Source organism: Anopheles darlingi, chromosome 2, assembly GCF_943734745.1.
Source record: "Anopheles darlingi chromosome 2, idAnoDarlMG_H_01, whole genome shotgun sequence".
In the NCBI taxonomy this organism is placed as follows: domain Eukaryota; kingdom Metazoa; phylum Arthropoda; class Insecta; order Diptera; family Culicidae; genus Anopheles; species Anopheles darlingi.
The window spans coordinates 49,552,409-49,568,442 of NC_064874.1; the positions used below are offsets into that span (position 1 = coordinate 49,552,409).

At 50.1% G+C, this 16,034-nt stretch overlaps 1 protein-coding gene across 5 annotated transcripts in view; it reads left to right on the top strand.

Moving 5' to 3' along the window:
- LOC125950007 (protein TANC2) overlaps positions 1–16,034 on the top strand; it is a 100,967-nt gene that overhangs the window by 4,304 nt on the left and 80,629 nt on the right. Inside the window, exons 1-3 of one of the 5 annotated variants that reach the window (XM_049677557.1) lie at positions 5,996–6,141; positions 6,532–6,850; positions 7,711–8,528. The exons of 1 other annotated variant lie outside the window; for it this stretch is intronic. In XM_049677557.1, coding sequence (XP_049533514.1) covers positions 8,312–8,528 — 217 coding nt within the window. In that variant the 5' untranslated portion in view covers positions 5,996–6,141; positions 6,532–6,850; positions 7,711–8,311. Of the gene's footprint in view, positions 1–5,995; positions 6,851–7,710; positions 8,529–16,034 lie in introns of those variants that run through there. 3 more of the 5 variants (XM_049677555.1, XM_049677556.1, XM_049677558.1) reach the window with 3 other exon arrangements.

Here is a 16,034-nt window from a genome sequence, read left to right on the forward strand (position 1 = left end):
ATTTTGGAAACAACCAACAAGATAACGCCGTGATAGATGATTTGCTTGCTCTCCATTATTATTCCTCCGGTTAAGTGTTTTTCTTTTCGCCGAGTAGCCGTTTGTCGGAATGTGAGGTTATGTTTCCACTCGCTACAAGCTTGGAGCTTTGCGTCAAGATCTGATAGACTTCTTTTCCGAGGCCACACAAACACACACACACACGGTTTGGTGGGTTAACAATTCGATTAGGATCTTTATTTCAACGGATGACAGCACTAGACCAACGCTGTAACGAATGACGACGTCCGCAATTGGAGGCGTCCTGCTGAGTGTAACCAGACATGAGCGTTAATTGCGAACACTAGAGCACGGTGCGGTGTGCAATCGTTGTCGCAAGGTACGGCTACGCCATGTTCTGCTACCTTGAGAACGCTCACTTACTCTGGACTCGAACAACAAAAGACCTCTCCAAAAGTGCCCCGAGAGATGGTAATCACTTCGACAAGCGGCGACCGAAAAGATCAAAAAACGCAAAAAAAAAAGATCAACCCGCCAACGTTACTTAACGTTCGAGGTCTCGAGGAAAGGACTCGAAGGACTCGAAGGGCGTTGTTTGTCCCAGGGCAGAGGGGAGAGCCCAAACCAATGGGTGAGAAAATTACTATCACTTTCGTGCGCGATAGTAACCCCCTCTCCAAAGCGAAGATTGTAGCTGGAATACTAAGCTAAGCCTCCGCGGTTTGGACGCGCGGTCACTCTCGGCCAGCTTATTTCCGCGGGCGCGAAACGCGAATTATCGTGCGGTCGCCCAACGCCCCGAGGCCAGGCCGCCGATGTCGGGGTTATCGCATCGATCAAAACCGTACTCGCGCGGTGGCCTCCAACGTTCCGCGAAGCCAACCCTTCAACTCGCAGCTCATTTATCAGCGCCCTTCGGCCACCAGCCTGCCCGGCCTGGCCTGGCCCAGCTGGCAAGCGAACAGCTACCACCTCGTCCCCGTCCCCGTCGTCGCTACCTTTCGTCGTTTGACCGTGAAATTATCGATTGTGCCGTTGAGCACAAGGGAAACAAAATGGCAACCGTGGGGTAATAATGCGACAACGAGCGTCCGTCGAGGCGACTAAAATTTAATTTTATCCAACGTAACTGCTCCATTAAAGTTGGTCCATGGTGCAAGTGCAGCATCGGGAGCTGAAGCTGATACACAGGGCCGGAACACAGGCTGTGTAGCATTTATCTTCACACAACGGTGGACGGGCAAAGAGTTGTACGATCATCACTTTGAACAAAACCAACCAGGATAACGCCAAAAAATGGGAAAGATAACGAGTTTTTAATTGAACTGCAGGGCCGCAGGGATGGAAAATCGAAAAAAGGGCGTTAAAATGGGAAAAATAAAGAAGAATCCCGATCCCGGGGTTGGAAACTCACTGGATCGTTCCATCGTCTCGGTAAGGAAAGACCGATAACATCGGCCCCCGGCGAGCTCCGGTTATCGATTTTGTTCGTTCTTAATTGATCGCGAACAATCGAGCGCTGTAGCAAACGTTGCCCACGAGGATGGTCCATTTTGATTCATTTAGTCTCGCTGACGATGGGCGATCGGCGCTTTGAAGGGTACTACTGGGTTATCGGTAATGTGACCATCGATGTAACAGTTTGTGATACCGATTCTCTCAATGAAAATGGCCGCAAGAACGAGGGGTTCGTTGGAACATTATTTAACCGATGCACTGCACTACCGGCATGATGCAACTAAATGTACCACGTTCAACCAAGTGGTACCCCTTGTGTGTCTGCGAGCGCAAGAAAATGATTAATGATTCGGTTTTGAACTTTCAGCAAAACAAAAAAAAAAACACGAGAGAAAAAACGCCAAAAACGATCACGATCCATCTGTTCGATCGAAGGTGCAAGTTGTGCTGTTGTTTCGTTGGCGTTCATTGCTCGACTGGCTGCCACTACTTTCGCTTCGTGCACTCGAACCGGTTTCGCTTCGCGACCACTTCAGTGGTTCTATCGGGTGTCCTTTCTGGTGAGATGGCCACGATGATGCGCAAACGTAAATGCAAATTGTATTGTGTGTATCCTGTGGTCGGCTGTCACGTTCCGCAACAGCGAGAAGTGACAGCTTGAAGGGCTGCAACTGGTCTTTCAGCATCCGCAAACCAACATTATCAAATGAGCATAAGCTGCAGCATAAAAGGGGTGTTGTTCGGGTTTTTTTGGGCTGTAACAAATTATGATATTCATCATGCCCCGCGCTCAAAGTGTCGAACAATAAATGGTTTCTCACCATCCTGCCAAGCCTACTTGTGTTTGAGAGTCGAACAAAGGATGTTGCGTGTTTTTGGATGGATGCTGCCTCGACTCGGTTGAGGCTACATCAAAGTACACACTGGTGCCTGCTGCAAAAATAGTCCCCTGCTTGCTGCTGCACGTGTCATAAAATGCATGTTTTTTACCCCCAAAACGATCGCCAATGTTCGATCATCATTTTTATCTCCGGCATCATCATTAGGTTGCCTCGCGCGTTTTCAGGGGGTCCCCGCTGGCGTGTCAGAAAACATTGACAGTGGTTCGCGGTTTTCGGTGTCCGGCCAACGGAACACGGACATATGCATATCGTTATCGTTTGATTGTTGAATAATTAATTTCCCGCACTTACGGACTGCCCGGATCCTACCGGATCATTATGTACGAAATCATCGATTATTAATGTTCGAAGGTGGAGGATGGGAGGACCATAGGATGACGTCCCCATGTGCCACCCTTTGGTGGCGGGGTTCATTAATCATTATTCGTCTGCAGCGTGTGATAACGATACGCTGGCAGTTGCACCGACACGCTTGATTGATTACAAATTGCTCCTAATTATGCTTTCTGCAAATTGGAGATGAGCACACACACACACACACACACACACACACACACAGCATACCTCTCTCTTTCGTAAATACCTTCGATCACTTCGATCGGTGTGACCGTGAGACATTATCTGCCAATCGGCACCGCACGTCTGTGGGCTGTCGATGGGCGGTATTCTGACCTTCTGGCGCGAAGTAGTCCTCTTCACAGCACGCGAGCAAGGTTAACCACCACACCATCACCGCCACACGCGGTTCGCGGTCGCGGTAATATCAATCTTCACGCCAGCGACGAATTTAGCACAACCAACAACCGATAAAGACATGACACGCTGACAACTTCCCTGATTCCCCGTTCCGTCTTTCACGCCACGCCCGCGTTATCAGGGCTCTTGGGCATGTGTTCTCGTTCAAGCATCGTTCAACCACACCGTTTTCTTGCTTTGTTTGCGTTTTCATGTTTTCGTGCGCTATGCTGTGCGTGTGTGCTCCCTCAGGAATGTAATCTATTTGTCGGGGTTCCTTTTTATTTTCTTTTTTTTTTTTGCTTCGCGATCACCAACGGTCATCGATTGAAGCGCGATTCCTTGCGCCTCTCCTGAACTGTTCCACTCCACACAGATGTCACTTGGGGCGAGGAATGGGACTTTAAGGGACCGCAAAGTAGCGACCGCCGGCGGTGGGTGATAAATCATTTTTTGCGCCGCCTGTACCGGTGATGCCTGTCGAGGCAATGACAACCGTAATACTGTCACCAAACCGCCGCGACGACAATAGTTGACAGACTGCGCCCGGTGGTATGTTACTCGTTGCTTGCTGACATATCGATATGTTTCATACAGTGCGCCAATGCTCGGTAATGCACCGATGGAACGACGGTGGTCGATCGTTAGCGATTGTTTTTCTGCAACATACTGCAGCACCGCACCGTTGGAGACTGTGTGTCTAGGGCAGTCGTCTCTAAGTTCGACAGTTAATCTCGGCTACACATTCTACTTCATCCGGGGGCCACTCCTTCACCGCTCACTTGTTGCGCACTTGTTATTCCTGAGATTGCTACTCGCACGAACGCTGTTCGTCGTCGTCGTCGTCGATCCATTGATCCATTACTGTTACATTTACGCGAGCTTGGCCCCATGTCCCTCGTTCGATCGTCGATCAGCGCTGTCGTCAGCGAGTCTGTTGCGGTGCGCTGTCGGTGCTTGCAGCGAACCGGTTCGACCGCGCTCCGTTCGGTGCCAGTGTGTTTCTAGAACAAAGTGCCTGGCCAGCACCGGGATTGAGTCATATATGCGAAAGGGCTGCTTCAAGTGGAAGTGCATCGACGATGGAGGGTACAAGGAAGGGATGCAATTTCCAGTTCGTAACCGATTGGCGATCAATCGCCGGAGACGACGGCTCACGCCTACGACGTCGTTGGAGCAGAATCGATCGTAGAACCCGCTCCGTGGTCGGTTGATCGTGTAGCGAGGGCCCTATTATCATATCCCATCAGTAACAACAACAACAACAACACAAGGCAACAAGAGGCATGGTCGGACTTTGGAGAGCTTGTTTTAGGTTGTTGTAATGTGATCGCAAACTAGCGTTGTATTACCTCGTCTTGCATAATCCCCTCCCCCTGGGGGCTGGGATGCGAATTTATGCAGCTGCACTACACTTCTTGGTTCGTCTCGCTACAATGTACAAAAACATGGCACATCGGTCGAATGGGTGTAAATTGATTAATAATAAACTTCGATACACTGCAACCTAGAGAGGCGAGGTAATCTTGCGCGAGTTGCTGCTTTCCTGGAATCACGTGGAAAGGGAAATTGTTGCATCAACGCCTTGCGTCCTCCAGTTTAATCATTGGCGTGGAATCCCATGATTCCTCGTGCTGATATCCAAGCGCAAGATATATGACATCAGGCTATCTTATCGCGGACCGTCATTAGTCATGTAATGCAATAGACGAATAGATTAGATGGCGCTAAAAGTGATAATTCCCGGTACTCAAGGTGCTGCTGCTGCTGCTGCTGGTACACCTCGCCGGTGTATCGGGGTACCGTTATCAGTGAGGAGGGCATCATCTTTTTCAGAATTGGGAAAGACCAGGATTAGTTTGCATGCGTGCTACTCATGGTGTGCTAGATAAGAGCATTCAGGCGTACGAACAAATGGTCACATATGGTTCGGTCTAAATTAATCGAAACAATCATGAAAAAAAACGGATCTCGATGTTGATACACATTGAATATCGGGACGCCCTTACTAGCAGGTTTATGCTCCATGTGAAAGGGTAAAGCGGCAAGCCTCCTTCTCGTACAACGTACCTCAAAATACCGCGAGAGAGAGAAAAAATACACGTTCGTGCCTCTCTTGGGGAACGATCATACGCTCGTCGTTCTCCAGCTCAGGGTTCTCTCACGTTTTACAACCGGTTCACATGCTCCGTTGACTCTCTTCAACTCTTTCTGCTGCCCCAAGTTGCAAAATATCATTTTAATCGTCATCGTTCAAATGATCGCCCAAATGATCGTCAAACACAATCAAGTAGATTAGTTGCAAAAGTTGGATTTCAATGCTCGATATTCGATATTCGCTATCAGGGCTCCACGGCAAGGCTTAATGCCGGTTTTAGAGAATGGCGGCGATGGTTCCAACCACCTTGCGCACTTTCTCTCTCTCTCTCGCTATCGGCGTCCGAACCGCTCTGTTTGCTCTCTTGGGGCACTATCTTGGAATTCGAGTCAGCCGTACTCGCGCGAGTACTCGACGCTCGCTGGACACTCGAGTGTACTTTGAAACCGTATTTCAATTTTCCATTTGAAAAAAACCCTTCAAATTTCAATCGAGTTTTGTTTCAAACAAACCCTTGTTTCAAGAAAACGCTTGCAGCTATAAGCTATAAAAAATATAAATATGGTGCAATAGTGTATTATTTGAATGAAATTTAAAACCCTTGAAATTAAAACAAACTCGACCAAGTTGACTGTCAAGGGCTTTAGAATCTTTGAGGGCTTCGTGCGTCAACCTCGAACTCTGCAGATGCGAGATGCAGAGCATTTTGCATTACGAGTCTACTCGACGCGAGCTCCACGATAGTGCCCTTACCTTGATAGCGTCAGTGTCTCAGCGGGTTAGGTGCTTGCGAGCGTCGTCGCTCTCGCTCATTTCCAACCCGACCGTTGTGGACAACGCGTGTCGTCTACGCGTGTTTGTCGCTCGCGCAGTCTTTCCGTTCGTTCGTTTGTCGATCGCGTGTTTAAAAAAGAATCAAGAAATAATCCTTCATCCCGTGTACGTACGGTATGTGGCCATCTGGAGCAAAGTTGGAAAGAAGAACGTTCGGTTGAGTGAGTCGCTGATAAGGAAAGAGCCAAGAACCTGCGGCCGATCGGTCTAGCAGCATCGTTGCACGGTTTCGTTCCGTTGTGTGCCGGGTGTTCGAAGCCAATCAAACCCTATCTAAGCGAGTGTGTGTGTTTTCGTGTGAGTGGTTCTTGTGCTAGTATACTGATAAGAGGAATTTATAATAATTGACTAGCACGTCGTCGGGTAGTTTCCGGGCAAACCATTGGGCCTTGGAACAACCAACATTGTGTGAGGATGCGGTATCGATCGATCGATCGATTGATCAGTGGTGCCGCTACTGTCCGGTCATTTCTATGATTTTCTCATTTCCTTCCGTTGTTGTAGTTGTCGGGAAGGCGAGGAGGGTAGTGCTCCCGATAAACTTGTTGCCGGGTCCGTTTGGTTTGATCAAGTGCGTCGTGCCAAAGTGCGTGCTGACGCACGATGTATACAATGGCGTCCGGCACCCCCCGCCCGCTAACCTAGTGTACACCGCTACCGGTTGTTTACATTTGGATGGAATTTAATTAAATCCCAAGAGCAGCGTTGATGGTGACCGGTCGCAGACAGTTGTCGCGCAGTAGACGACGATGGGGTGTGTCCGTTTGCTTATTACCAGAAACACGCGCAACCTATAAACGAAAAATCCAATTTGCTGGCCTAAGTGCGTAAGAAGGCGACCACAAATTAAACATAAAGTGAGCAGGAAGCAGGTAGTGTAACAACCTTAACTCATGGTCCTGCTTCCTGCTGATGCAACGATAATGCTGATGTGCTTCGAGTGCTTTTAGTGTGACATCAGGAACACAAACAAAAACGCCCCGTCTCATCCCGCAAAGGAGTAGGACCGAAGCCCGATAGTTCATCAGAATAATTAACTGGGCTTTTTGGTTTGGACAACGCACGCCAGCCGCTAGCCTTAAAGAGCCCAACTCGCTGGAAGAAACTGAGAGTCCAGCAGTCGAGATTATCGACAGACTCGGTAGAGGAAGGTGAACGTACACAGAAGACGAACACTCGAGGAAGGCAAGAAGAGTTTGCAGACACGTTCTGCGTCTGCAGACAAGCTCCACGGTCTTCTTCTTCTCGACAGGCTCCGAAGGCGTGTGTGTGTGTGGATGCTGCCCTCGAGGAAGGCACAGCCAGCTCGGGGTTCGTTGCCTTCGTCTGAATCATCGTCTCAAAAGCGAAGCGCGAAGAAGCATCACCAGCGAGCATGGTTTGAAAGGAACGATCAAAGGAGAGAAGGTGGATGGAGATCTGTATTATCATCGCCCATCCTCCGTCTGTCTGTCCATCCTGTGATCGTGTCCGTGGCTGTGTGTGTTTGTGTGTGTGCATACCAGCGTGTATGTGTGTTTGTATTTTGTAGGAGGCGTTTCGTCGTGAGTTGTTGCTCGCCGATGATGCTTAAACTGCTCGCGGTTCCATTTAAAAAAAGTTCTTGGCCTGCTCCGATGCATGTTGGCCAATCGACGACCGTTAATCGAGTTTTCTTTTCCATTCCATCACATGGGGAGCTAGTTAGTTTCGACTTCGACAGCCAGGGCTGCTCAGGGCTGAAACTATAGCCGTCGATCGTAGAAGGCCTGATAACGCTAAACAACGTGTGGCCCCGAACAGGCCACGGTACGCGTGTTTCTAGAGCAAAGTGTAGTGTTGTTTTATGGCCCCCGGGAGCCGGTTCCCTAGTGTAAAGTGCGTGTCTAGAATATAAGTGCGTATGTGTGTCAGTGTGTATGTGTGTGTGTGTGTGAACCGGCATCGTGACCGGAAGTTGCGTAGCGAAGTTGAAGGCTGAGAAGCAGCCGCGCAGTAGTGCGTAATAAAGAATAGAAAGAGCGAGAAGAAAAAGCATAAAAGCGATAATAATAATAATATTAATAATCCAGTGTAGGTCCGTCCGGTGGAGTGCTATTCGGTGCGCGAGCGCGAGCGTTCGTTCCGATGAATGATAATTTCCGCGTGTCCGCGGTGTGCGCCAACGACGACCAAGGATTGGGAATCGGTGCTCTGGGCGAGACGCGATCGCGATCAACCGCTTGAGAATACGATGCTCGACCCGTTCCCTTGAACAACGGCCAACAACGAACCTAATGTCCGATTCACATGTGTGGTCAGAACGATGCCCATAAACATGACAACGGGTGCGACGGCACCGGATGGCGCCATCTGTGGTGCTGGTGGGGCTGGTGGTAATAGTGCGGTAGCTAGCGCTACTGCCGATGGTTTGCGGAAATCGCTTACGGCGGCCGGTTCCGCCGGATATGCCGGTGCGTCCGCTAGCCCGAACGCGGTACGGAATGGGCGCCCCGGCAGCGGCCTGAGTCTCAGTGTTCTAGGTAATATTCCGATCTTTTTCCAACTCAAATAACTTAAACTCATATTTAAACAACCGAAACGATCGTTATGTTCTGTCATTCAGTGATTGTTATTTATGCTCCATTCGATTATCATTCTGCTCCTTTTCCTTGCTCGTGCTTGATGCTCGTGCCTCAGAATGATGCAGGACACAGGTTCCTTTCCAAAATGGAAGCCAGCAAAAGGCCACATATGATGCAAAACTCAATCATCATCATAATGGCCACCAAAAGCCACAGGGGATAACTTTGTGCCCGGGATCGGTTCAGATTATGCCATTTCTGCCTTTCCCTCGCTTAATCGCTTCATCGATGGAAGATCAAGATGAACGAAAGCAAATCCGTGAAGCGCCTCAAGAATACACGAACGAACGGACGAAACACATTCTGACACTTCTGGCTGGCGCTCAATCAGAATTCGTTCAAGCTATTAGCAAAACCACAGCAGGTGCACCAACGGCTCAGTTCCCCATGCTCTGGTCCTCTGACTTGATGAAGCATCAGAAGCTTGGTCGAGGGCGAATTGAAGAACTGAACCCAATTCGGGACCTTGCACGATCGCAATCAGAAATCGTTGTGTTGGTTGATTGCAGTGATTGCAAACCCGAAAACCGTTGGCGTTGCTGCGATCAAATCTGGTCTGCGGTCAGACGTGAGGAGACGTTATCCTCCTGCGTTGGTGCACTTTATGGTCCTTTGGAACATTTTGCAAAAAAAATGGAATGGCAAGAGCAAAACCTTTCTTTCGTTTTCTCCGACCGATCGGGGGTAGGGTTGGATCGTTAAAGCGAAATGCGTGGAAAATTATGTTTGCTGCAAGCCCGGTCTCCGGTCACAGTCTGTTCCGGTGGAAGCTTGTTTCCGCGTTGGCCGCCAATTCGTTACCCAACGCTAGTTCCCATGGGCGCCTTGCTGTTTTTGGAACGGACTAGACGGTTCGAAATGCCTCCCTCCCGAGGGGCTATTGCATTGTCGATCCGCTTGTATGTGTTCGCAATAAATCGCTAGATCTTCTAAAAATAATCCAAACACCAGCGTACGCGATCATTCAAAGTACCAGCTTCCAGGATGTGCATCAACCTTTCCGTATAAATCTTAAACTCAATGATGGACATCTCTGTCGTCTGGAACGTAATTTGAAGTCCGTTCAACCCAGTGCAGCATCTCGCACTGGTAGGACCTCGTGCATCTGCACCTCTTGCATTGTGTTTTGTTCCTGCGGATGGTAGCTTCTTCGTTCTCCCAGATTCTGTGTCGATCGTTATTGTTTGCACAACATTCACTCGAATGGTTAGTCAATATTGACACGCGGACGGACTGCCTGTGGAGAAGCTGCTTTGACGCTTCTTTTACGCCATACCAGAACGCGAGCAGGTTCATCATCAAGCCATCATCAAGTCACCGAACGCGCGCACTCTCTCTCTCTCTCTCTCTCCTCCGGGACATGAAAGGGAGCAGCAGCATCTCTGAGGTGGTTTGTTTTGTAAAAGTTTTGCGCGAGATCCGAAGAGGTTCCGAGGGGATGGGGTGGTAGCCGCCTGTGTTTGTCTGTCTGCGTTGGTGCGTCTGCGTGGTGAAGCTTTTGTTTAGTTTTCCATCAATCATCGGAACCTTCAGCGCACCCTGGTAGCAGCCGCGTGCCCACTTCGGTTCCAGACTCCAGGGTCCAGAAAGGGTTCGAGTTTACACTTTGGGAATCGCAGATTGGGTGTCTGACGAGTAGACTAACTGTCCAAAGCCCGCAACAGCAGCAGCAGCAGCAGCTACGCACCGTTTGATTTTTCCGAACATTCCACGGTTCCAGCACCACCACGGCACCGGACGGTTTTGGATGGTCGACGGTCGTCGATCGCGCCACAGATGCGGTGTGGTGTGGTGCGGTGCGGTGCGGTGGACATGGACCGATGGCCGTTGCTCGGTGCTCGGAGCAAAAGAATGTAATTAACTCTTTACGCATGTCAAATTCCGTTACCGGGCGAGTGTCGAGCGCCGCAAGTGTGTGTCCGGTGTCGGTGCCCCGTCGCTTGTCAGTGAAGTGAAGTGGGGACGTCAGTTGGCTTTCGGAGGTTTTCGGCGGGAAATTGCGGCCACGGCTACGGCGGCGGCGCGACTGCTGCGGAACGAGTAATTTCTTACTCGTTGCATTCCCGAAATCCGGTCCCAGGGATTTACACAAGCGAGGCGAAACTGCATTAAGAAAAAAGAAGAGAAGCACGGAAAACCGGGAACCCCGGGGTAGGGGGAGGAATAGAGACGAAACGCCTTTCTCGCCGACACCAGCGTTTTCCCCCCGGTTGGACGACGCATCAGGACTTGCCGGTTGGATGTTTAAAATCCGATTGTCGATCTACTAGTCCAGCCTTCTCGCCGTCGCCATTCGCCATGGTTGCGGGGCTTTCGTTCGAGTGAATCGAATCGCGCTGGCGTCTCTTGGGGGCTGAGAGAGACCAAGAGAAATGGAGGGAGAGAGAGAGAGGTGAAAGTAAACTGATTTGCGCCCTTAATCTCATCCTTCACCATCCCCCGATCCCCTTAGATTGGGGTGGTCCTGCACCTACAACGGTGTACGCATAAGCTTAATGCGATTCAAACTGTCATGGCCGCGTGCTACCAGCTGCAAACGGCCACAAGAGGATCGTGATCCATTCGTGATCATTTTAAATTATTTCGAACGAGTTATCTTAAGCAACGTTTGATTGGTTTGGAGTTGCTGCATTTATGGAACTTTTTGCGATCATCTTAACATTTTATGAACCTCGGATTGCTAATATAGTTTGAAGAGGGATGAAGTACTGCAACAGGGACCTGATGTGCCCTCCAAATGACAGTCCCCGAGGGAGAGGGAAACAGAAGCCACCAAATGACCTGCTCGTTGTGGGTCGCTAAGCATCTGCGCTGGAGCTACTCTGGAATGTGGAACATTTTGTTTGAATTGAAATCTATTTAACATACCGAAACAAAACACCACTCCGGGCCACTCCGGCAACTTCTGGCGTGTGCTGTTCGGTTACTGAACTCGGTAAGCCCCGCAGGGACCGTTCACGGTAGCAAACGGTAAACTCCGGAGCCGCGACTCGGCTTGGTGGTGGTGTTCATTATCCAAATCGCTTCCTAATGAGTAATCCGATCTGCATTCCGAGGTTTGTCCAATTACCGATCGACCATCTCGGTTGTGGCGCCAGCCGCTCTCGAGAACGGGGGTAATTCCACCAGCACGCACCACGAGACAGCACAAAACGGCAGCACACCACAACGTGCCGGCGAGTGATGGACGATTGATCAAAGTCGATCGAATGCGGTTCGTCTCTTGACATGTCGCTGCTCGCTGATCAAGTCTTTCGTTCGTACGCGCATTACGCGCACCCGTGATATTCGATATTTCTGTTTTGTGACATTCACACGTCGCCTTTTTCTCTGTTTCTCTCTACTAATTTCTTCGCTTTCCAGGTGCCCTTTTGGTGCGAGGTGTCTTCGAATGAAATGGAAATTACTCCATCCCCGCGGCATTCCCTCCGCGGTGGTAATGGTATGCAGCGGTGTTTAGTTTCGGTCAGTTTTTGGGCCGCTGGTGCGACAGGCTGGTGGGTTTCATAAGCGCATAAACGGACGCTATCGTGTAAATGCCGGCCTCGCTGCACCGCACACCGTAGAACATAATGCTGGTCCCCTGGGGGAATTTATGCAAATGTGTACATTGTCGTATGATTCCGGGAACCACTTGGTAACAAAACCAGCCCACTGCTCCCAGCCGGCCCAAGAGAGAGAGAGAGAGAGAGAGAGAGAGAGAGCTTGTCTTATGTCGTGGGTTTACCGTGTGACATCGTTTGTAGGCCCTTAAATCGGGTTTTTACATCGGAATCAGTCTGGTACGTCGGAATCGTTGCCTCGTCGTGTCTCGTGTTCATCGTCTCCATTATGTTGGCCGTTGTGCTGGAACCCCGAATGGAGACAGCACTATCCGGAGCTGGTGCGCGATTGCCGCTGACCAGGTTGTTTGTAAGATGACAACTTTTCGCAAGGACCGGCGACGACGGCAGCACGGTCTGGTACTTAACCTTGACTTTTGTGATTAGCCTGATGGGAAAAGTGTTGGGCCCCTCATATCTCGTCCCGAGGCGGGTGTGTCCTTTGTGGTCGCTGCCGCGCTAATGATCGGCAGTTGTGGATGGAACCTGAGTGTTTATGATGTCAAGTCCAACCAGACCGAGCTTCTCAATTTTATTGCTGCTCCTTTGCTTCACCGGGAGCGCGGCACCTTTATTGGGTTGATAATTGAATATTTAAACCATCGTCGCCATTCTAATTTATGCCGGATGATGATGATGATGATAGTGCAAATGTTGATCGCGCAGCATGAAAATGGGGTTGGTCGGAAAAAGCTTCGAGTCGAGTGTTGATGTTGCGCAAGATGTTCCTTGCGATTTTATGCGGTCACGTGAAGAAGTGTGGATGAGCGAGCATATTTTAGCAGTAACAACAGCCAGCATTCAGCAGACATACCTAGGCACATAACGGATTGCGAGATATATTCCCACTGGGGCCAACGGTCCATCATCTTTTCCGCTGGGCGAAAACATTATCTTTGACGAGTCTATTGTGGCGTCTTTTTCGATATCGGCGAATGATGATGATGATGATGTAGTCGTGCGTTAGTGCGTGGAGAGCGAGCGTAGTCGTGGTGGCGGTGGTTCGCTCTTGCGTGAGGAACTTCAAATTTGCATAAAAAATCATGATAAATTCTACCAGCAAAAACCAGGAATCTGGTGAAGAGGAAGCAGCAACATGGCGCGCGGTACCTTATGTTGCCCGTAAATTATTCCATCCCGTTCGATGGTTCGAAGAAAGGGCGAACAAAGAATCGCGCGCGAGAGGAAGAGAATGGAAGAATGGGGCCTTCTTCAACAACAGCAGCAGCAGCAGCAGCAGTTAGCGAACTCTATTGTTGCGCGCGAACCTCGCACGGGATCGATGTTTCATCTTTTTATCTCGCACGAAACAACAAATGTCTACCACCGGACCGGAGGGGAGTAGAGACTATCTGGAGAACCTTAGAGGACTCTTCAGCTTCGCCAGGGCAGAAGGTCCGCTTTCGGCAGCTTCCTTCATTCGCACTGAATTCATCTAAATTTATTAAAATATCATTAGCCCATTCATGACCCAGCGTTGGCTCGCTGGCAGTCAATATGGCGGCGTTTTGTTCGACATTTGTAGCGCCATCAGCGTTTTTCGTTTCTTATTCGCTAGACTCCGGCTGTTGAGCGAATGGAGAGTTGACTATCGGTAAGAGGTCTCTATCTCTCTTTCTGCCTTCAAATGAGTCATTAGAAGGCAGCTTGGTTGAGTGAACGCATCGCAGGGTAATCAATACCGAAAGCTTAATCCGTAGCGTCCTCCAAACGCAAGGGTCAATATTGGCGTTTCTACTTTCCAAATCCAACGATCGCTACGATACTTTGGCCAACGAGACTTCCAGACAGACCGACTGTCAACTTGTCGGGCGTAGTCGGTTCAATCGCTTCAGTCGCTTGCACACCGTTACTATCGAGCTTCTTCGAGGCGAAGGGAAGCGAATGAAGCCTTGAAAATGCATTCGCTACATACGGCCGATCGGACCTCATGGAAGAGATCATTTTCCTCGCGGGTTTCGCCCGTGGGATGCGAGTCAGGTTTCTGGCGCTGTTGCCGTTGGTGCTGCTGTTGCTGCTGCTCCTGCTGCTGTTGTAGTATCCGAACCGTAACGAACGGGTGATTGTAGCGCTTGGAACCGATCGATCCTCGAAGAATCCCCGCTGCCCCGTAGCCATTGCGTTCGATGACACTGGATAACGCCTCTGTTCCCACACGACGTCGCCCCTTTGATTGACTCATCGAGCGCTCATCGGAGGGGGCGAGTGTAAGCGTTCATTCTGCGCTATGATCATTGAGCTACTCACTCATCTCATTGTTAAAGGTAGGAGCAAGAACCTCGAACTCAAGTTCCCTGTCTGCGACATTAATCACAGTTGTAATCGCTGCACTTCAACCACCATCATTGCTCGCTCGCTCGCTTATCGATGTCTCATCTTGACAAACAGGGCTCTTTTGGTACGACTTCTGGCCACTTTAAATGCTAAACTTTCTCCACCCGCAATGACCGGTTGGAGGAGGTGTACCGTGTAACTGCAGCGGTAGTCTTCTAGCCATCCGAGAATCGAAACCGGAGCCCTGAAACCGGTTGCTGCCTCCGATTGCCATTTTTAGACAACGGCCCCAGCATCATCGGCCCTCTGCTGCTAGACTGCTGCTGCTGCTGCTGTCCTGTACCGACGTCGCGACGCTACATAAAGAGACGAGACACGACTTATGGACCGGTGGTTGCCGCAAAATGGCGTTGCAATGAGCGGCAGCAAGTTCATGTTCCATTCCCGGGACTTGTCTCGACAGCAGCAGCGTTACGTTGCGTCCGGCTGCCCGCCCTTTGACGTCAACGACTTCTCTCGGACCAGTAGTCGACTCGACATCGACGGCCACTTGCAGGCGAAAGAACCGTTGGTCGTCGTCGTCGTCGTCGTTGAGTCGAAATCGCAGAGGTTAGTTCTAGTGAGTGAGCGTCGAGCAGCATAACGAAGGGTATGGCCGATGTTAGGCGTAAAATTGCTTTGAAATTAAAACCTAAATCACAGCATCCTCATCGCCATCAGCATCTGCGTCATGATCATTTTCGTCATTGCCAGCGGAATGGTTACAAAGTTCTTCGCCGTTTGCTGGTTCTGACTTGTCTTTTTCGAGTCCATTCCTTGAGCCGGACCTTGTAGGCAGAAGCGCAGACGACAGAAGCCCACATACAGCAGGCCTCTCTCTCTCTTTCTCTCTTTCTCTGTGAAGTGCATCGAGCGAGCAACGAGGCGAGATTCGTGAAGTCAATGCAGCATGTGCACCACACCAGGGACACGATAATGATCCTACCTCTTCCATGCCTTGGTGGAAGACAAAGCAATGCCAGGAACCGTGGCTCTCTCGGTAATGTGTCGCGACTCGCGAGGGCATGCTGGGCATCGCCCGTGGGCATCGTGCCCAAAATGAAATGAAAGAGCCCCAGAATGTCCAATGATCCTCTCCTGGTATGGAACTAGTAGTGGGTTTTGCGCAACGATGCAAAGAACATCGAACATACTGCTGCTTTATAGCTGGAGCTGTTGTGTCGGCTCTTCTCTTCCACATTGTTGTAGGCACACAGCCTGGCTGTACTGGGCAAAGGGAAAATGATTTATTTGCCTTCGTCTTGCACACTAAACCTAGCCTGGACTCTCGATTGATTGACGCGAGTGATGGTTAAGAGACGAGAAAAGAGATAATACGGACACACGGTGAAAGAACGAGAGAGAGAGAGAGTCCGGTGCCGCCAACAACCGGTGGTCTTATCACGATGGCGTGGCAAGGCACAGAAACGAATTCCTGTCTACCTTTCCCAACCGGGTCTTGGAGCTGGAGATTAGAAGAGCCCCGACG